Here is an 18,257-nt window from a genome sequence, read left to right as displayed (position 1 = left end):
GACGTGGCGCACAGATCTCAACGCCACATGACCCCTGTGGGGGCAGGACAGGAAGAAGAGGAGGAGGTAGAGGAGGACATTGGTGCTCAGGAATTATTGAGTGAAATGGGTGGTTTTTCCACTCAGCGGACAGGAGTGGAGGAGCAGGAGCATCTGGTAGAGGAGGAGGAGGAGGAGGAGACAGAGGACCCAGACGCACCGTGGCAGTATGCTGTGGAGATGGAGGCAGGGAGTCCCTCGCATTCCTTGGCACAAATGGCCCATAGCATGCTCGCTTGCTTGCGTAGCGACAGCCGAATAATAACCATCAGACAGAGGGATGACTTTTGGCTGTCCACCTTGTTGGACCCTCGCTACCGTTCAAAAATGGTGGCCTTTTTCACACCTGCTGAGAGGGAGGCCAAAATAACGTATTATAAAAACCACCTATGTAGTCAGCTGGTCTCTGCCTGTCTGCGCCAACGTCCATCCTCAGACACTGTGGGCCCTGTGCGCTCGCGTTCCGCTGCCATGGCAACAGGGGAGGGGTGGGGTGGTAGGAGCAGTGGCAGCTCCACCAGCAGCGGCTGCCTCAGTCTGCAGTCGATGATGAGTAGCTTTCTTCACCAGCGCAGTGAGGAAACTACTAACCAGCCGCAGCAGCAGCAGCAGCATCAGGTGGACCTGGAGCAGGACCTCAAACAACAGGCTTAGGCCTACTTGGACAGCACCCTGCCAACCGAGGTAGACAATCCCCTTGACTACTGGGCAACGAAACTTGACCTTTGGCCCCAACTAGCTGAATTTGCCCTTGAAAGGCTGTCATGCCCGGCCAGTAGCGTGGCATCGGAGCGCGTGTTTAGTGCGGCAGGAGGTATTGCAACTCCGCGGAGGACACGACTGTCCACCCAAAGTGTGGAGAGACTGACGTTTGTGAAAATGAATCAGGCGTGGATTAGTCTGGATTTCAAACCACCAGTTCCTGACACAACTGACTAAATCCGCCATGAATCATGCCCCAAACATGTGCCACTTTCAGGTCTCCTCACACTGCTGGTGTGTTCCATTTTTTGTCATAGGGTGCTGGCAGATTACGGGCCTCCCATAGCTGCTGCCAGGCCCCTAATCTGCCATGGGCCCCTATACCGCCTCCTCATGCTGCTGCCAAGTCCAGAGTCTCTCATGGGTCCCTGTACGGCCTCCCATTGCTGCTGTCTCCATCGCCACACTCTGCCATGTGCCACTTTCAGGTCTCCTCACACTGCTGGTGTATTCCATTTTTTGTCATAGGGTGCTGGCAGATTACGGGCCTCCCATAGCTGCTGCCAGGCCCCTAATCTGCCATGGGCCCCTATACCGCCTCCTCATGCTGCTGCCAGGTCCAGAGTGTGTCATGGGTCCCTGTACGGCCTCCCATTGCTGCTGTCTCCATCGCCACACTCTGCCATGTGCCACTTTCAGGTCTCCTCACACTGCTGGTGGGTTCCATTTTTTGTCATAGGGTGCTGGCAGATTACGGGCCTCCCATAGCTGCTGCCAGGCCCCTAATCTGCCATGGGCCCCCGTACCGACTCCTCATGCTGCTGCCAGGCCCGTAATCTGTCATGGGCCCCTGTTGTCGCTTGTTGGCATATTCTGCTCGTTCAGATGCTCCTTCTCCTGCTACTCCTCTTCACGGATTCCGTCAGCAGTCTTTCTTGGAATCCGTTTCCAAGAGACAACAGTTTGCGAGCACGCACCAGACGGTGCAGAAACTGAACGTCCTCCTGTCCAAGTTGCTGCTGCCAGGCTTGTAATCTGTCATGCGCCCCTGTACCGCCTCCTCATGCTGCTGCCAGGTCCAGAGTGTGTCATGGGCCCCCGTACCGACTCCAAATGCTGCTGCCAGGCCCGTAATCTGTCATGGGCCCCTGTACCGCCTCCCCATGCTGCTGCCAGGTCCAGATTGTGTCATGGGTCCCTGTACGGCCTCCCATTGCTGCTGCCAGGCCTGTAATCTGCCATGGGCCCCCCTACCGACTCCTCATGCTGCTGCCAGGCCCGTAATCTGCCATGGGCCCCTGTACCGCCTCCTCATGCTGCTGCCAGGTCCAGAGTGTGTCATGGGTCCCTGTACGGCCTCCCATTGCTGCTGTCTCTATCGCCACACTCTGCCATGTGCCACTTTCAGGTCTCCTCACACTGCTGGTGGTTTCCATTTTTGTCATAGGGTGCTGCATGGCCTCCCATTGCTGCTGCCTCCACCGCCACACTGTGGCTCCACACTCTGGTTTTGGCCCCGTGACTGGCCAAATGAGTGAAGTGTGCGGTGATTCTAAGATCGACGGCACTCATCTGCATGTCATACTGCCTGACAGTATTATTTCTCTTCCCCAGCAGACTCCAAGGGCATTTAAATTAAAGGTACAGTGTTCAGCACTAATATTAAGTCTCTCTGAAGCCTAGAAACACCCTTTTTTAAGTTAAATTCACAGCGAATATATTCGACTCGAATCGAATTTTTTCTACGAATTCGCCGAATCAGTCGAATCGAATTTTTGAATACTTCGCTCATCTCTAATTACAATCTTTGGACACAGACTGCAACACTTGTCTGCTCTTGTAACATGTTCCAGCTTCTGCAGCCACTCCTTGATCCCCCCCCGCCCTATGAGAGCCAGGAATCTTCTCCCAACACCCACAGTCACAACTTGAAGAGTGCGGCCACGCAGGGCACTCTAGTTCATTAGTTCATGTGAATTAATGTACTAGAAGTACCGGCAGGCTTTGTGGCTGATGGCTTGTAGTTCTAAATGAACTACCAGGGTGCTGTTGAGTGCTCTAGGTAGTTCATTGATTCTTCCTGTCACTGTGTAACTACCTGCCCATATGAGGTATGAGCAGACAGCTTACACAGAGTCCCAGTAGGAGCCCCATATTACACCAACAATCTGCTGCTCCCAGGTGCAATGCTTTCCAGGCTCTAAAAAAAACCCCCAAAAAAAACAAAAACCACCCACAAAAAAAGTAAATGTGCATTTTTAGATCTTGGAAAAAAAAAAAAAAAAAAAAAGTATATGTATATATATATATATATATATATATATATATATATATATATATATATATATATATATATATATATTTTTTTTTTTTTTTTTTTTTTTTTAAAGGTCAACTTATCCTTTAACCTCCCTAGCGGTATGTTTATTTCAGATTTTTGGTGCTGAAAGCGGTACCATTATTTTGCATGGAAATATGTAGTTTTTTTTATTGTAGGCTGTAATTTTTAGGAATAACTCACTGAAATCTGTCCGAACAAGAGTCTATTAAACATCCCGAGTATGATAAAATTTGAAACACGAAATCATAAATTATAATTTAATAAATAATCATAAAAAATAATAATATAATAATAATACATTTAATTCAATAATATAATCAAACCAAAAACACTGAAATTTGAAATAGAGCGCCAATTTCGCACATTGCTGAGCCAAGTCGCAAAATCGTTTTCAGTGTCTGACGACGAATTTCCCCACGAGTCATTATCATTCAATTCTGCAAGTGGTTCTGATTTACTATCGCTGTTCTCTAGCTGATCTAAACCCGCTTTTGACCTAAAGGGACACTTTTTGGACGCCATGGACTTTTCTCAATTTCCAGGCAGAAAGAACAGACAAAATGCAGGCAGGGCACAGGACAAAGCAGTAGGGACACAATGTATGTGAAATGGGTTGAAACAGCAATGTTTTACTATGTAAAATGTGTTTGGAAAAAAATGACGTACGTCCCGACGTCACAGGGACCGGAATACAGAAGACGGATGCCGGCATCGGCCGGAGGAGATGGCCGGGGACGCTGCAGGGGACACATCGCGGGAGCGCAGAACAAGGTAAGCGCTGCAGGGAATCCTTATGCAGCGCCGCATGGTAAGCCCGAGTGTAGCTCGGGGTTACCGCTTTTGGTACTGACATTTTACCTCGAGCTGCACTTGGGAATACCGCTAGGGAGGTTAATCACTTGCCTACAGGGCACTTATACCCCCTTCCTGCCCAGGCCAATTTCCAGCTTTCAGCGCTGTCACACTTTGAATGACAATTGAGCGGTCATGCAACACTTTACCCATATAAAATTTTTATCTTTTTTTTGTGACAGATAGAGCTTTATTTTGGTGGTATTTAATCACCTTTGGGTTTTTTTTATTTTTTCTTAAACCAAAAACCACTGAAAATTTTGAAAAAAAACCCTTTTGTTTTTGGTTTTTGTTATAAAATTTTGTAAATAAGTGATTTTTCTCCTTCACTGATGTGCGCTAATAAGGCTGTAGTGATGGGCACTAATAGGCTGCACTGATGGACACTGACGGGCACTGATGAGGAGGCACTGGTAGGTGGCATTGATAGGCATCACTGATGGGCACTGAAAGGCAGCACTCATATATGGCACTGATGCACACTGATAGGCAGCACTGACTGGCACTGATAGGCAGCACTGATCGGTATCACTGACTGGCACTGATGGATGACACTGAAAGGCAGTTCAGATGGGCACTGATAGGTAGCATGGATGAGCACCAACAGCTGGACACTGGAGCACTGATGGACACTGACAGGTGGCACTGCTGGGGCTACACACATCATCAGGACACACTGATCATCAGTGCTCTGATTATCTGTGTACATGTCCCTTCCGAGGAATGCGGATTGCTGGCTCTCCTCTCCTCATGAACTGGCTCTCCTCTCCTCGCGAACTGTCAGCGTGACAGCTCGTGGGGAGAGAAATGCTGATAACCGGCATTTCCCTGTTTACATGTTATCAGCTGTGATTGGACACAGCTGATCACATGACCGAGTCGACATCTTCGGCTCTTTCCATTGATCAGTGATCCGCTGTGTCCGAGGGACACAGCGCACCACCGATCACCACGCTGCGCGCTCCCGGAGCCGCGCATGTGCAGTTAGAATGGGAGGACATCATATGACGTCCTCCCAGAAAAAGAGAACCGCCTTGCGCCTGTCATTGTACTAGATGGCGGGCGGGAGGCGGTTAAAGTAATTTTATGGCAAAGGATATCTGATCGGCTGCACTCCAAACAATCCAGGGGTAATGAATAAGCGCTGTCTTTAGCATGAAACGTGTTTACCTGGCAGTCCCCACTGTACTTCCACTGTTTGTATTGGTTTTATCTTGGTTCAATAAAGTGGATTGTTTGGAGTGCAGCAGATCGGGCGTCCTTTGTACTCATCTATGCAGCACACGAGCTGGGCTAGCACCTACAGGAGGTGTTGTGCTTGGAGATTGGGAGTCTCTACCTTGAGCAGCGGTAATACATATATATAATTTTATGGCAAGTACACTGTGAGATAGATAACCACTCACTCTTTAAGATACAATTTGGGTAAACGGTTATACCTTTTGTCTATTATCACAATGCACATAAATCTGACCATTCCATGGCAGCACAGTCTGCTTTTTGGAGAGAGATGGATTTGGACTAACAAGTATTAGTCTGTGACTCCTGTAAAAGAAGATATATTTAATGTAGATTTTGACAAGGAAATATGAAATTAAACTGTATAGGCTGCAGGGCTTACTGTGGCTCAATGCTCCCGTGCTGTGGTGTTACTGTAAGCCAGTGAGCTGGCCAGGATAAATCAAACTCTAACAATCGTGAAGAGTTGTTGAGAATTTGTACTTGACCTGTTCCAGCCAATCCATCTGGGATAGAATTGAAGAAAACAGCATACTATGAATTTTATGACCTCAACATACAGAACAACTGAATAATATTAGCAATATTGATTCATTGCCTTCTCTTGAAGTGTGCGTGTAGAAGAAAAAAACAAAAAAAAACAGCAAGTGGTTCTTCTTTAAAATGATAAATTATTTTAAAATGATATGGTAAGTTCAGTTACAGTGATGCTCATTAAAGCAGACAAAACTGTTGCTGACGCAACTGAGGCTCACAGAAGGATCTTCGGGGAAGCTCAGGTCCCAATTTTCACATGAAGTTACTACAACACCATACAGAAGCATGTTCTCATGGGATATGGGATCCTCATCTTTCCAAGATCCTTCAAAAAAAAAAAAAAAAAAAAGACCCAGAGATGTCACCTCGTCTAGGGGGAGCCCAGAGGAAACCTGGGAGTAAGATAAATTTTTTGATTTTCTTTTTGTTTTCTATTATATTCATAATACGTTATTTTGAAAGCAGGGGGTTGGGGACTGCCAAATAAGAAGTTTGGTGCAAGGTCAGCTTTGAAAAAGGCAGCCACATTTTTCTTTTGTAATTACAAAAATGAAATGCTTTATGATCGTGCAAGGTTAGAGGAAAAAAACAAAACAAAAACTGACCATAGATAATGCCATCAATTAAAGGAAAAAAAAATGAAAGGTTTTATGGCAACACAAAGCAAAAACAGCTTATATTATGTAGTCATGACAAACCTCTAGTCGGAAGTTTTAATTCAAGACACTCTGGTTGCACAATCAAAGTATTTTCAGATCTGTTGCCATTTCTTAAAGGTATGTCAACATTTGACAAATGAGATCCCTGAGGGCCTTTCACAGGCAGATCATCCAATGATGTGTTACTAATGCTTCTTTGTGTATTTTCAGCAGCTCTAAAATAAGACAGACAAAAACATGAAGAACTTATACTAGACAGTTTTCAATACTTCTCATTTTCAGAATAGTAAAGTATTATTAAACTTTCAACAGTTTTAAAACACCTCTATATAGACTAACTAAAAACACAAAAGAATAAACAAGTTGTTCCCATGAAAATTCAAAAGCACTCACATTGAGTCTTTAAACATCTAGGTCAGCCTTTCTCAACCGGGGAACTGTACTTTGGCGGTGAGGGAGCTCCATCAGACTGTTGAGCACACCCAGGAAAGTGAAATAATTGGGGGGGTTAGTGCAGTACCCAGCTGTGTGAAGGAAGGTGTCTGTGTCTGTCTTTGTGTATACACCTCTGTCACTTTTCAACAAGACAATGATCCTAAACACAAAGCCAAGGGAACTCTCAATCGGTTTCAAAGAAAGAAATAAAGCTGCTAGAATAGCCCAGCCAGTCACCTGACTTGAATCCAATAGAAAACATATGGAAAGAACTAAAGATCAGAGATCATAGAAGAGGTCCACGGAACCTTCAAGATTTAAAGACGGTTTGTGTGGAAAAATGGGCCAAAATCACACCTGAGCAAGGCATTCGACTAGTTTCTCCATACAGGAGGCATCTTGAAGCTGTCATTACCACCAAAGGATTTTGTACAAAGTAAAAGTGTTACTAATCCCACAACAGTAAAGTCAGCCTGTATATGCAGCTTGTTATACTCCCTGTGGAACCTAAGGGGTTAATCCTCTGCATTGTATAAAACTGCTGTTTGATCCTGACTTTTCTGCCCATCCTCTTGTTGAAATGACCACCGGATACAGACTGAATTCGTAGTCACATACACATACTCAGTTTAGTGTGTATTACTAGAGGTTTTTTTTTTTTTGGAGAGTGCATGTGATCAAGGGTCAATCAGCACTGTCCAGACAGAAGGTCAGGGGGTTTTACATCCTCTTGGAGCAGAAAAAAAAAAATCCTCCAAGGTTTAACCAGTGCTCTGCTGATGTTACAAGACTGCTCTAACTGCTGTTGAAAAAAAGATAGATATTGAGCATTTATTTACTAAAATAATTGCATTTCTATGTTCTGTGTACTGTGGGAGACCAGTGATTGTAGGGCCCTTGGTTTAGTAACACTTTACATAAATTTCAGTTACCTTCAATACTTTTTTCCCTGTGTCATTCCAATTTTATTACACATAACTTAATTTCTGAATGTATTTGTTTTGGTTTCTTTGTATGTATGGATTGCATGGGTTGTTACCGACATGTGTTGAAAATTGCATGCCAATAGCACCTTTAGAAATATATTTGAGAAAAACGGTGATGTGTTCAATACTTATCTTTTCCGCTATATATGGGACACCCCTCCAAATCATTGGATTCAGGTGTTACCTCCATGGCCACAGGTGTATAAAATCAAGTACCAAGGCATGCAGACTGCTTCTACAAACATTTGTGAATGAGTGAATTCAAGTGTGGTACCATGATAGGTTGCCACCTGTGCATTAAGTCCATCCGTGAAATTTCCTTGACACATAATACCAATAACAGTTGACCGTGGAATATTATAATATATTATAATATAAACAAAAAACGAAAGTAACTGGGAACAGCAGCAACTCAGCCACTTAGTGGTAGGCCACATAAAATGAGAGAGTGGGGTCAGCGCATGCTGAAGCGCATAGTGCACAGAAGTCGCCAACTGTCTGCAGAGTCAACAGCTAAAGACTTCCAAACTTTGTGTGGCCTTCAGATTAGCATAACAGTGTGTAGAGAGCTTCATGGAATGGGTTTCACTGGCGAAGCAGCTGCATCCAAGCCTTATATCACCAAGTGCAATGCAAGCAATTGGATGCAGTGGTGTAAAGCACGCTGCCACTGGACTCTAGAGCAATGGAGACTTGTTCTTTGGAGTGACGAATCACGCTTCTGTCTGGCAATCCGATGGACATGTCTGGGTTTGGTGGTTGCCAGGAAAATGATATTGCCTGACTGCATTGTGGTAATTGTAAAGTTTGGTGGAGGGAGGATTATGGTGTGGGGTTGTTTTTCAGGGGTTGGGCTTGGCCCCTTCGTTCCAGTGAAGGGAACTCTTAAGGCGTCAGCATAGCAAGACATTTTGGACAATTTCATGCTCCCAACTTTGTTTGAACAGTTTGGGGACGGCCCCTTCCTGAACCAACATGACTATGCACCAGTGCACAAAGCAAGGTCCATAAAAGACATACAGGTGAAACTCGAAAAATTAGAATATCGTGCAAAAGTTCATTTAGTACAGTAATGCAACTTAAAAGGTGAAACTAATATATGAGATAGACTCCTTACATGCAAAGCAAGATAGTTCAAGCCGTGATTTGTCATAATTGTAATGACCTGTAATGAGACCTGAAAGAAGAATGCTAAACGTCTGATAATAAATCAATATCACAACTCACACGTCACCTGAATTTCACAGAAACAATTTACCCAAAACGGAACTAAAATGCAACTTGTTAAAAACTAGAGTAGGCAACTCTATTGTAGAGACATGCACTGTATATCTCTTCTGCAATAATATACCTTCCTGCTTGCAATTTTCTAATGAATGTACATGGAGGTGTGCATGGATAGCTCAGTGTGCAGTCCTAGCACACCGGACGTGCCAGAATGATTGACTTCACATGTATGGGATGATGTCATTCCCCACTGGCCATTCAGGAGACTGAAAAACCCAGCATCCAGAGAAAAGATAATAGCAGCCAGTGAGGGATGTAACTGTTACATTGCTGGAAAGTGGAAGGGAGTATGTATGGGAATTTATTTAGGCTTTAAGTTCTCAAAAGCCAGTAAATTTGAAGACCAAACTCTTGATACAAGTTTCAGGATTAGGCATTACATTTTGGCAACAAATCTTCACAGAATTTTTTATACACTCAAACATACAATAATTGGCACAAAATGTCAAATAATAAATACATGCGAGCGCACATGAGAGTAAATATCCACTAAGCACACAAGGTAACCAAAAACCTCAAATAATCAAGATAAAATAATGTGCAGCGCTAAAATCAATAAGATATAAAATGTACATATAAAAACAACAACATGAATTAAGAAATGTTCATAAAACGTGTTCTCCCACACCTGATTGCACAAGCACTGAATTATAGAAGAACGCAGGATTCCTACGAGCATTGATAGTCACTTTATGAACATTTCCGAATTCATTTTATTGTTTTATATGTACCTTTTATATCTTATTGATTTTAGCGCTGCACATTATTTTATCTGGCATAAAATGTCAACTTGCACTTTACAACTTGCACTTTTTATTTATCACAATAAAAAGCCTTACCATTTTGAAGGCATAGGACACATCTTACCTGCCCAAGCCAGTGCCTAGAGATGGTTGAACAGATGTCCTGGCTAAGTTAATATCTGTGCATCCAACAACTGATAGTACAATTTTGTGCATATTTCCATAGAAAAGCTGGATGTCATTTGGTCTTTGAGGCAAATCATAGACTGGTAATTAAAAACAAACATTCAGTGTTCAGGCAAAAACAAGAATACATGCTGCAAGTGATTAGAGATTAAAGGGGAAAAAAGGGCATACAGATTTTTTGCATGCACATTTTTTAGTTACTTATCATACAACTTTTCAAGTGGCTTTCACAATTTAACACACATTCCATATCCTGTGTTGTATTAGAGATATGTAAAATTTGCCACTAGAAGCAGCTCTGTCTTTCACTGCACTTGGCCTACTACATAAAGTAGAGAGCAAATCTTCATAAAGTCTTCTAAGCGAAAGCACTACTAAGATCATTACTAGTGCTATTCAGCCACCCACGATTTATTTTCAAAATGGCTGGTAAACACCATTACTTTCATATTAAAATCTAGGTCAGATGACTGCACATTCTTCTGTCAAATCAGTGGACAGAATCTTATGACACGGTGGTGAAGTTAGTAAATCATGTACTAATGGGTAAGGTGACATAATGACATCACTGCTGAATGGGGAGAAAAAGATCAGAAGACTGATAATGCTGCAAATTCAGAAGCATTAACATGGCATAGTTTGCCCATTGTAGAAAATGCAGCCAAAACAGCAGCACTGGCAGGAGCAACAGCTACAAATTTATCGGATTACAAAAAGGATATCTACAAGTACGAGAAGAAAAGCTCAAATTGGCTGTAAAACCTAAACAGTTTTACCTTAATTCATTTCCTGCATTAAGGTAAAAAAATGTTTCAATCTCTATCAACTCCCCCCACCCAAATACCTATTGGGGCTAGATCTCAATCCAGAGCTGTGTCCATCAGCAGTGGCTTTCTCCTCTTCTTCCTACAGGCTGTGCCAATGGCTCCCAATGCTGTCAATCAACTCCTGTTATGAGGGAGCAAGGGTGGGGCTGAGACTCATTGTCTTGGTCTATAAACGCAGGCAGTACTGCTTAGGATTGAGCCCACAGGTGTGTCACAATAGGAATCAGTTTCCTATCGTGGCACACTAAGGAGAGGAGGAGCCAGGAGCGCAGGTGGGGAACCTGAGTGGAGAAGGATCAGGGATGCTCTGTGCAATACCACTGCATATAGCAGGTAAATATAACATAACAAAAAAAAAAAATGGGAATTTTGACTTGCCTGTAAATTTTCATACCTTGGAACACAGGATCTGTATCAGACTATGGATTATACACTGCTAACTTTAGGTGATTTGACACCTGCAAAAACTTAACTTGGAATGCGTGGACCCCCACCATATATACAGTGCATTCATAAAGTACTCAGAGCCCCTTTGTTTTTTTTTCAATTTGGTCATGTTGCAGTTTGATGCTACAGTTGCTTAACCACTTGCCTACCAGACACTTTTGCCCCCCTTTTTGCCCAGGCCAATTTTCAGCTTTCAGCGCTGTTGCACTCTGAATGACAATTGTGCGGTCATGCAACACTGTACCCATATGAAATTGTTATCTTTTTCACACAAATAAAGCTCTTTTGGTGATATTTAATCCCCACTGGGTTTTTTTTATTTTTTGCATTATAAACAAAACAAAGAGCAAAAATTCTGAAAAAAAAAAAAAAGCTTTTGTTTCTATTATAAAATTTTGCAAAGAGGTAAATATTCTCTTTCACTGATGTGCATTGATGAGGCTGCACTGGTGGGAATCGAGGAGGCACTGATGATGCTGCACTGATAGGTGCCACTGCTGGGCACTTTTGGGGCTGTACTGATAATCAGTGCCCGGATTATCAGTGCAGATGTCCTCTGACACTTGCCAGTTAATGGCAGTACTTTCGTCATGCTGTAACAGCATGACTGTATTTACTTTATGATCAGCTGTGTCAATGGACATAGCAGATCACGTGGTAAAAGGCCGCTGTGATTGGGCTTTTACCCTGTCATGTGATCAGCTGTGTCCAGCGTGCACATTCTGTGGGGACGTAATATGACGCCCTCCCAGAACTGGACAACCACTCTGTAGCCCGGCTGTCAAGTGGTTAAATTAATTTTTTTTTCTCATTAATCTGCACTTCCCCATAATGAGAGAGCAAAAACAGAATTTTAGAAAGGCTTGCAAAATGTATAAAAAGAAAAACTGAATTATCACATTGGCATAAGTATTCAGATCCTTTGCAACAATGCTTGAAATTTTGCTCAGGTGCCTCCCATTTCTCTTGAACGTTGCTGAGATGTTTCTACACCTTGATTGGGGACCACCTGTGGTAAATTAAATTGATTGGACATGATTTGGAAAGGCACACACCTCTCTATAAAAGGCCTCACAACTGACAATGCATACTGTATTAGAGCAAAAGCCATGAGGTAAAAGGAACGGCCTTGCAGAGCTCAGAGACAGGATTATTGCAAGGCACAGATCTGGGGAAGGCTACAAAAGAAAAAAAAAAAAAAAGAAAAAAAAAGCTGCACTGAAAGTTCTCAAGAGAACAGTGGCCTCCATAATTCTCAAATGGAAGAAGTTTGGCACAACCAGGACTCTTCCAAAAGCTGGTCGCCCGTCAAACTGAGCAATCGAGGGAGAAGGGCCTCGGCAAGAGATCCTGTGTGGAGATGAGACAAAGTTCCAGAAGGATGACCGTTAGTGCAGCCCTATACCGATCTGGGCTATATGGCAGAGTGGCTAGACAGAAGCCTCTCAGTGCAAAACACATGAAAGCCCAATTGGAGTTTGCAACAAAACACCTGAAGGACGCTCAGACTGTGAGGAACAAGATTCTCTGATCTGATGAAACCAAGATTGAACGATTTGGTCTTAATTCCAAGAATTATATCTAGAGGAAACAAGATACCACTCGTTACCTGTCCAATACCATTCCAACAGTGAAGCATGGTGGTGGCAGCATCATACTGTGGGGATGTTTTTCAGCATCAGAGACTGCGAGACTAGTTGGGGTTGAGGGAAAGCTGAATGGCGCAAAGTACAGAGATAGCCTCAATGAAAACCTGCTCCACAGAAATCAGGACCTCAGACTGGGCCAAAGGTTCACCAATATGACAACAATCCTAAGCACAAAGCCAAGACAACACAGGAGTGGCTTAGGGACAACTCTGTGAATGTCCTAGAGTGCTCCAGCCAGAGCCCTGACATGAACCCTGCTGAACATCTCTGGAGAGACCTCAAAATGGCTGTCCAACTAATCCCATACTGATTGAGTTTGAGAGAATTTGGAAAGAAGAAAAGTAGAAAATCCCCCAATCCAGGTGTGCAAAACTTGTCAGGTCATATCCAAAGAGACTCAAGGCTGTAATTGCTGCCAAAGGTGCTTCAACAAAATACTGAGTGAAAAGTATGAATACCTAAGTACGTGTGATATTTAATTTTTTTCTTTTTAATAAATTCAGAGACATTTCTAAATTTCTGTTTTTGCTTTTGGGGCACAGAGTGAATAATGAGAAAAAAAAATCGAATTTAAGCAACTGAAGTATCAGGCTGCAACATAAAATTGAAAAAAAGTGAAGAGGCTCTGAATACATTACGAATGCACTGTAACCACATCCACTCTGTGGGACACTCCAATTTGGTAGCTAGCAATAAGGAAAAACAAAGAACAGAGGGGAGGGGGACCTGTGTCCTGTATTGTACTCCAAGATATAGATTTTGCAAGCAAGTCAAAATTCTCATTATCTTAATGATACAACATAGGATACAGGAGGTGCTGTCACAGACAGTATAACATCCCTAAGCAATAAACTTAGGGATGTTCAAAAATATCAAACAATGGAAAACAGGACTACAGGGGGGGAAAAAAGTCCCCAAAATTCTCATATGACAGCTTGAAGCACCTTATGGCTGAATCTCACATCAGCAGAGGCTTGGATATCCACCTGGTAAAATTTTGAGGTATGAAGAGAGGACCAGTTGGCAGCTTTGTAGACCTTTAAAATTGTTTTTGGGTGCGGAAAAGCCAAAGAAACAGCTGGGAGAGTGGGTCCTGATAGGAAAGGGGAGAACCTTTTCCTTGTGGGCATAAGCCCTGGAAATGAGCTGCCTGAGCTACCTAGCTATAGTGAAAGAGGATACATAATGACCCTTCTTGGAACGTTTAGGGAGGACAAAACGGGAATAATTTTTTTTGGAAGGAAGGAAGATATTGCAACTAGGTAAGCCTTACCTGCTTTCACCACATCCAGACAATGGAGTGAAATCTACTGGTGTGCTTCAGGGCAGGATGGAGGGAAGGGAGGATAATATTCTCACTGAGGGGAAAGGAAGAGACCACCTTGGGAAGCAAGGAAGATTTGGGTCTCAGGACAATCTTATCTCTATTCAAAGTAAGAAAATGTTCTATAGAAGAAAGAGCGACTAACTCGGAAACACATCAGAGGTAATGGCCACAAAAAACGGACACTTTGCAGGTGAGATCCTCCAATAGGATATCCTGCATTGGTTCAAATAGAGGTTTTTGAAGAACCAAAAGTAACAGATTTAGATCTCAGGGAAATACTGGAGGTCGAAGCGGGGGATTAATATGAACCACACATTATATAGAATGTCTGTGTGTGAAGCCAAAAGTCTTTGGAACAGAATGGATGGGGCAGAAACTTTTAGAGTGCTAAATGTCAGATGCTAGTCTAGCCTTGACTGCAGGAATAGAATATACCAGAGTGTCGGGGGCATATTTTGGCTGGTGCAAAAACAGGCACCTCACAAGTGTGAAGGTAGAGCTTAAAAGTAAATTCTCTTGCTTTGAATACAGTGGGAATGACAGAATTAGTAATGCCCCTATTTTTTAGGACCTGAGATTTAACAGCCATGTCGTTAAAGCCAGCAACTGAGAAGCAGGGTGAACAGAGGGCTTTGTGACAGTAGGCCTGGCTAATCCTGAATAGGCCAATGCCCGGCTTGTACGCCAGAAGTTTGAGTATGTCTGTGTACCAAGTTCCCCTGGGCCAATTTGGGGCAATAAGGATCACCAGAATCCATTTCTCCTCCACCTTGCAGAGCAGCCAAGGGAGAAGCTTCAATAGAAAGAATGCATAAACCAGACTGGATGGTATCCAATAAATCAATGGGGCATGCACCATAAAGGCCAGGTAATTTGGATCTGGTCCCAGACCTGTAAAGTTTCTTGTTAAATCTGGAGGCCATGATGTTCACTTCTGGTGTTACCCACTTCTGACAAAGTATCACAAAGTCCAAGCACTGCCTACTCAAAATCTGCCTGCCAATTTCCCACTTTCTGTATGTATATGTCCAAGAGAGTGTTGGTACAACACTTGCCTCCTCCACAGCTGCTTCACTTCTAGTTCCCCCTTGGTGGTTTATGCTGGCCACAGCTGTATTCTTGTCCAACTGTAAACTTATTGGGAGACCATGTAGGAAAGTCAGTCTAGTCACTCTCAGTTGGCATTCATTGTTACCACAGAGCAGTATAGAATGATTTCTTGGATTCTACTGCTGATTTGGAAATCCACAATTCCAAAGAGATTTTGGCATATCATGGGAGCCATGGGTGATTAAAATATCTGTTTGTCCTAAACTGTGATAATGTTGAGCTGCAAAAGTCTGGAGAGGAACTGAGGAAAGGGAACCACCTCAAAAGGAGGCCACCATGAGTCTAGAACTCGAGGGGTGCCGGGTTAAATCGGAGTCTGACAGCTGGAACTTAGGAGAAACAATCTCTTGGGGGAAGGAACGTTTTGGCCTAGGCACTGTAGATGGTTGGATTGCTAAATGGTAGACTAAATGGTATCCAAAAGTTTGAAGATGCTGAATCTTATGTTTGAATGTTGGAAGACAAGACTGAGAAGTCTTTCAGCAGTGGGTAATCTAGGTATACTGTGACATGGATGCCTTGAGTCCTATCTTGGCCAGGACAGGAGATAGCACCATTCTGAACAAAAGTGCAAGTTTGATATTAAAAATTTCAAAAAAAGTACATTTACAATCACTTGTCCATAATGGAACAAGTGCCTCCGCTGGGTTTTGGGACTGAATAGGTTTGATTAAACCCTTTGAAAATTTCTTCTGCAAGACGTAAGATTACCACTCGTAACTAATGTTAATTAAATGCAGCCAACAATTCTGCATATCTGAGGTGAAGCTGGCATATTAGAAATTAGGAATTGATGAAGGGGCAGGGACAGAAATTTTATTTTTTAGCCCCTTGAAATAACAAATTGGGCCCAGAGATCCACGATATCTTGGATACAGACTGGCACCAAGACCAACAGAAGCCCCCTTACTACAGAGAGTGGGGATGCTCCTTCATTGTGGAGAGGGCTTCTGGGTAGGCTTTGAGGGTACTGGGATCCAAGGCTTGCGATGGAAGGATGGATGCACGTTAAACTTAGGGGAAAATGCCTTGAATAATCAAAAGGATCCCTTTCACCGAAAAGAGGTAGTGGATGTAATAGTAGTAGTGGGCATGAACTGCAATCGTTCCAGATGCACAGGATCCTCAAAGTGTCTGACAAATGGACACATCCGCAAAGGCCAGTTGTAGAGCTTTAATAAGGTCTCAAAGCACCAGTTGAGTGAATCCTTAAAAGAGGAAGCATCTTCAACAGGAACAGTGCGATGTATGTTGAGAATGAATATGGGAGGACAGAACACTACCAGAAATGACCATTTATTCTGTAACAGTGCAAGGTCCTGTCACTGGGTAAATATTGGTAGAAATGGTCAGGAGAAGGACACAGTTTGTACATGTGCTGAGTGCAGGACTATGAAGCAAAAAATGTGATTGTAGAAAACTGCGTTTGCAGCTTTCTCCGGATTTTGGAATTTGCGTATGGGGCTCCATAGTTTGGAGATTTCAAAGTGCCTTGGGAAGACATGAAGCTGTGTGTGTTAAAGAAGTCCAAGGCTGCGTGCAAGGCTTAGCCAGTGGTCCTGGAGACCAAAACAAGCATAGGTACTGCTGACCAGAAAGTCAGGTGGCCTGGTATTTTTCATTTGTATTTTTTTTCTGGAGAAGAACCCCTGTATGGGAAAGCTTATGTTGGACTTTTGTTTTTTGCCTTTTTATTAAACATGTGCTACCAGGCCCATAAATAGAGCTCCTGACTGACGTACACTTACTTTGAAAAGCATCTACCACTAGAGCTAATCATTCCCCACATCACATTTCATAAATTTCTTTTTCATAGGATATCCTGTAATTCAGCGGGAGTTTGGAAGGAAGAGCTACCTTGTCAGGATTTTGCCATGTATGCAAGGCACAGTTAGCTTGTGTGTGCAGAAGAAAGGTCTTAACATTTCCAGAGATTTTTTTCCTCAGCTGTCTAGTGTCCACTGGAACTTGTTTAGACTTCAGAGTAAATTCAGATGCACACACATTTAAGTGAGCCTATGCTATGAAGCTTTAATTTGTGGCTCTGCAGGATCCTCTTCTGCATCCATCTCACCCACCCTAAAGATGTTATGAGGATCTGGGTCATACTTCTGAATAGGGTTCAGGTGGTGGAGAGGAAAAACGCCCTGGAGACTGAAGGCTCTAAAATGGGAGAGGGTTTACCAAAGAAATGAGACATTGTTGCAATAAAATCTGCCTTAGTCAGATAGGCAGTTTGTTGCTTGCCTGAAAGGCAGCTAGAATTAGAGGAAGGGAGCTGTCAATATGGGTTCTTACTCTGGCACAGGGGGAGCAGCTATCACCTTAAGCATTTTTCTGGTTCTCCTTGGTGTCATCTATAGCCCAAATGCTGTTAGGCAGTTTCTCAGCTCCTCTGCACTTTGTCTCCACCATTGCTAAAATGAGGGGATCCCCTATGGGGTATCTACAAAACAAATGCAGAACAAGAGGGTATTTGCATGTCTGGGAAGAAAGCTTCTTCAACCTAGGTGCTGACCAATGTCCTTTGTGTCTTTTGAGAAGCAGGGAGGGCAGAGCAAATGTCCTTCTTGCATTCTCTGCAGAAACGGAGGTCGGAAGAGTGTCAATTGGAAGGCATTGGTAACTATGTAACAAGCACGCAACAACGTTGTATATTAAAAAACAAAACAATTTTTTTTTAAATAAATCTAAATAGCTTACCTTCCGCCAATTTACTTGAAATATTTAGAGATAACACACTAAACAAAAAATCACTCCATGGGGAAAGGTCACAATTACGTGGGAAACCCTTTATTACCTTATTCCATGTTTCCAAAAGACACCAAACTTCACCTGTCATTGAGGGCATACCCCAAAAGGGGACTTTAGGGTCTGGGTACCATAGGAAT

General features: G+C 43.1%; 1 protein-coding gene across 2 annotated transcripts in view; it reads right to left on the bottom strand.

The window, feature by feature from the left end:
• Window positions 1–18,257, bottom strand: part of CEP192 (centrosomal protein 192) — a 317,843-nt gene that overhangs the window by 46,503 nt on the left and 253,083 nt on the right. For both annotated transcript variants that reach the window (XM_089671050.1, XM_089671051.1), the window contains exons 37-40: window positions 9,945–10,086; window positions 6,409–6,584; window positions 5,556–5,679; window positions 5,374–5,479 (exon numbers count right to left, since the gene is read on the bottom strand). In XM_089671050.1, the coding sequence (XP_089527176.1) occupies window positions 5,374–5,479; window positions 5,556–5,679; window positions 6,409–6,584; window positions 9,945–10,086 (548 nt within the window). The remainder of the gene's footprint in view (window positions 1–5,373; window positions 5,480–5,555; window positions 5,680–6,408; window positions 6,585–9,944; window positions 10,087–18,257) is intronic.

This window comes from Staurois parvus, unplaced genomic scaffold, assembly GCF_062004578.1.
Source record: "Staurois parvus isolate SC_StPar_1 unplaced genomic scaffold, SC_StPar_1.0 ptg000097l, whole genome shotgun sequence".
Classification (NCBI taxonomy): Eukaryota; Metazoa; Chordata; class Amphibia; order Anura; family Ranidae; genus Staurois; species Staurois parvus.
This window is presented reverse-complemented; position numbering and strand designations above follow the sequence as displayed.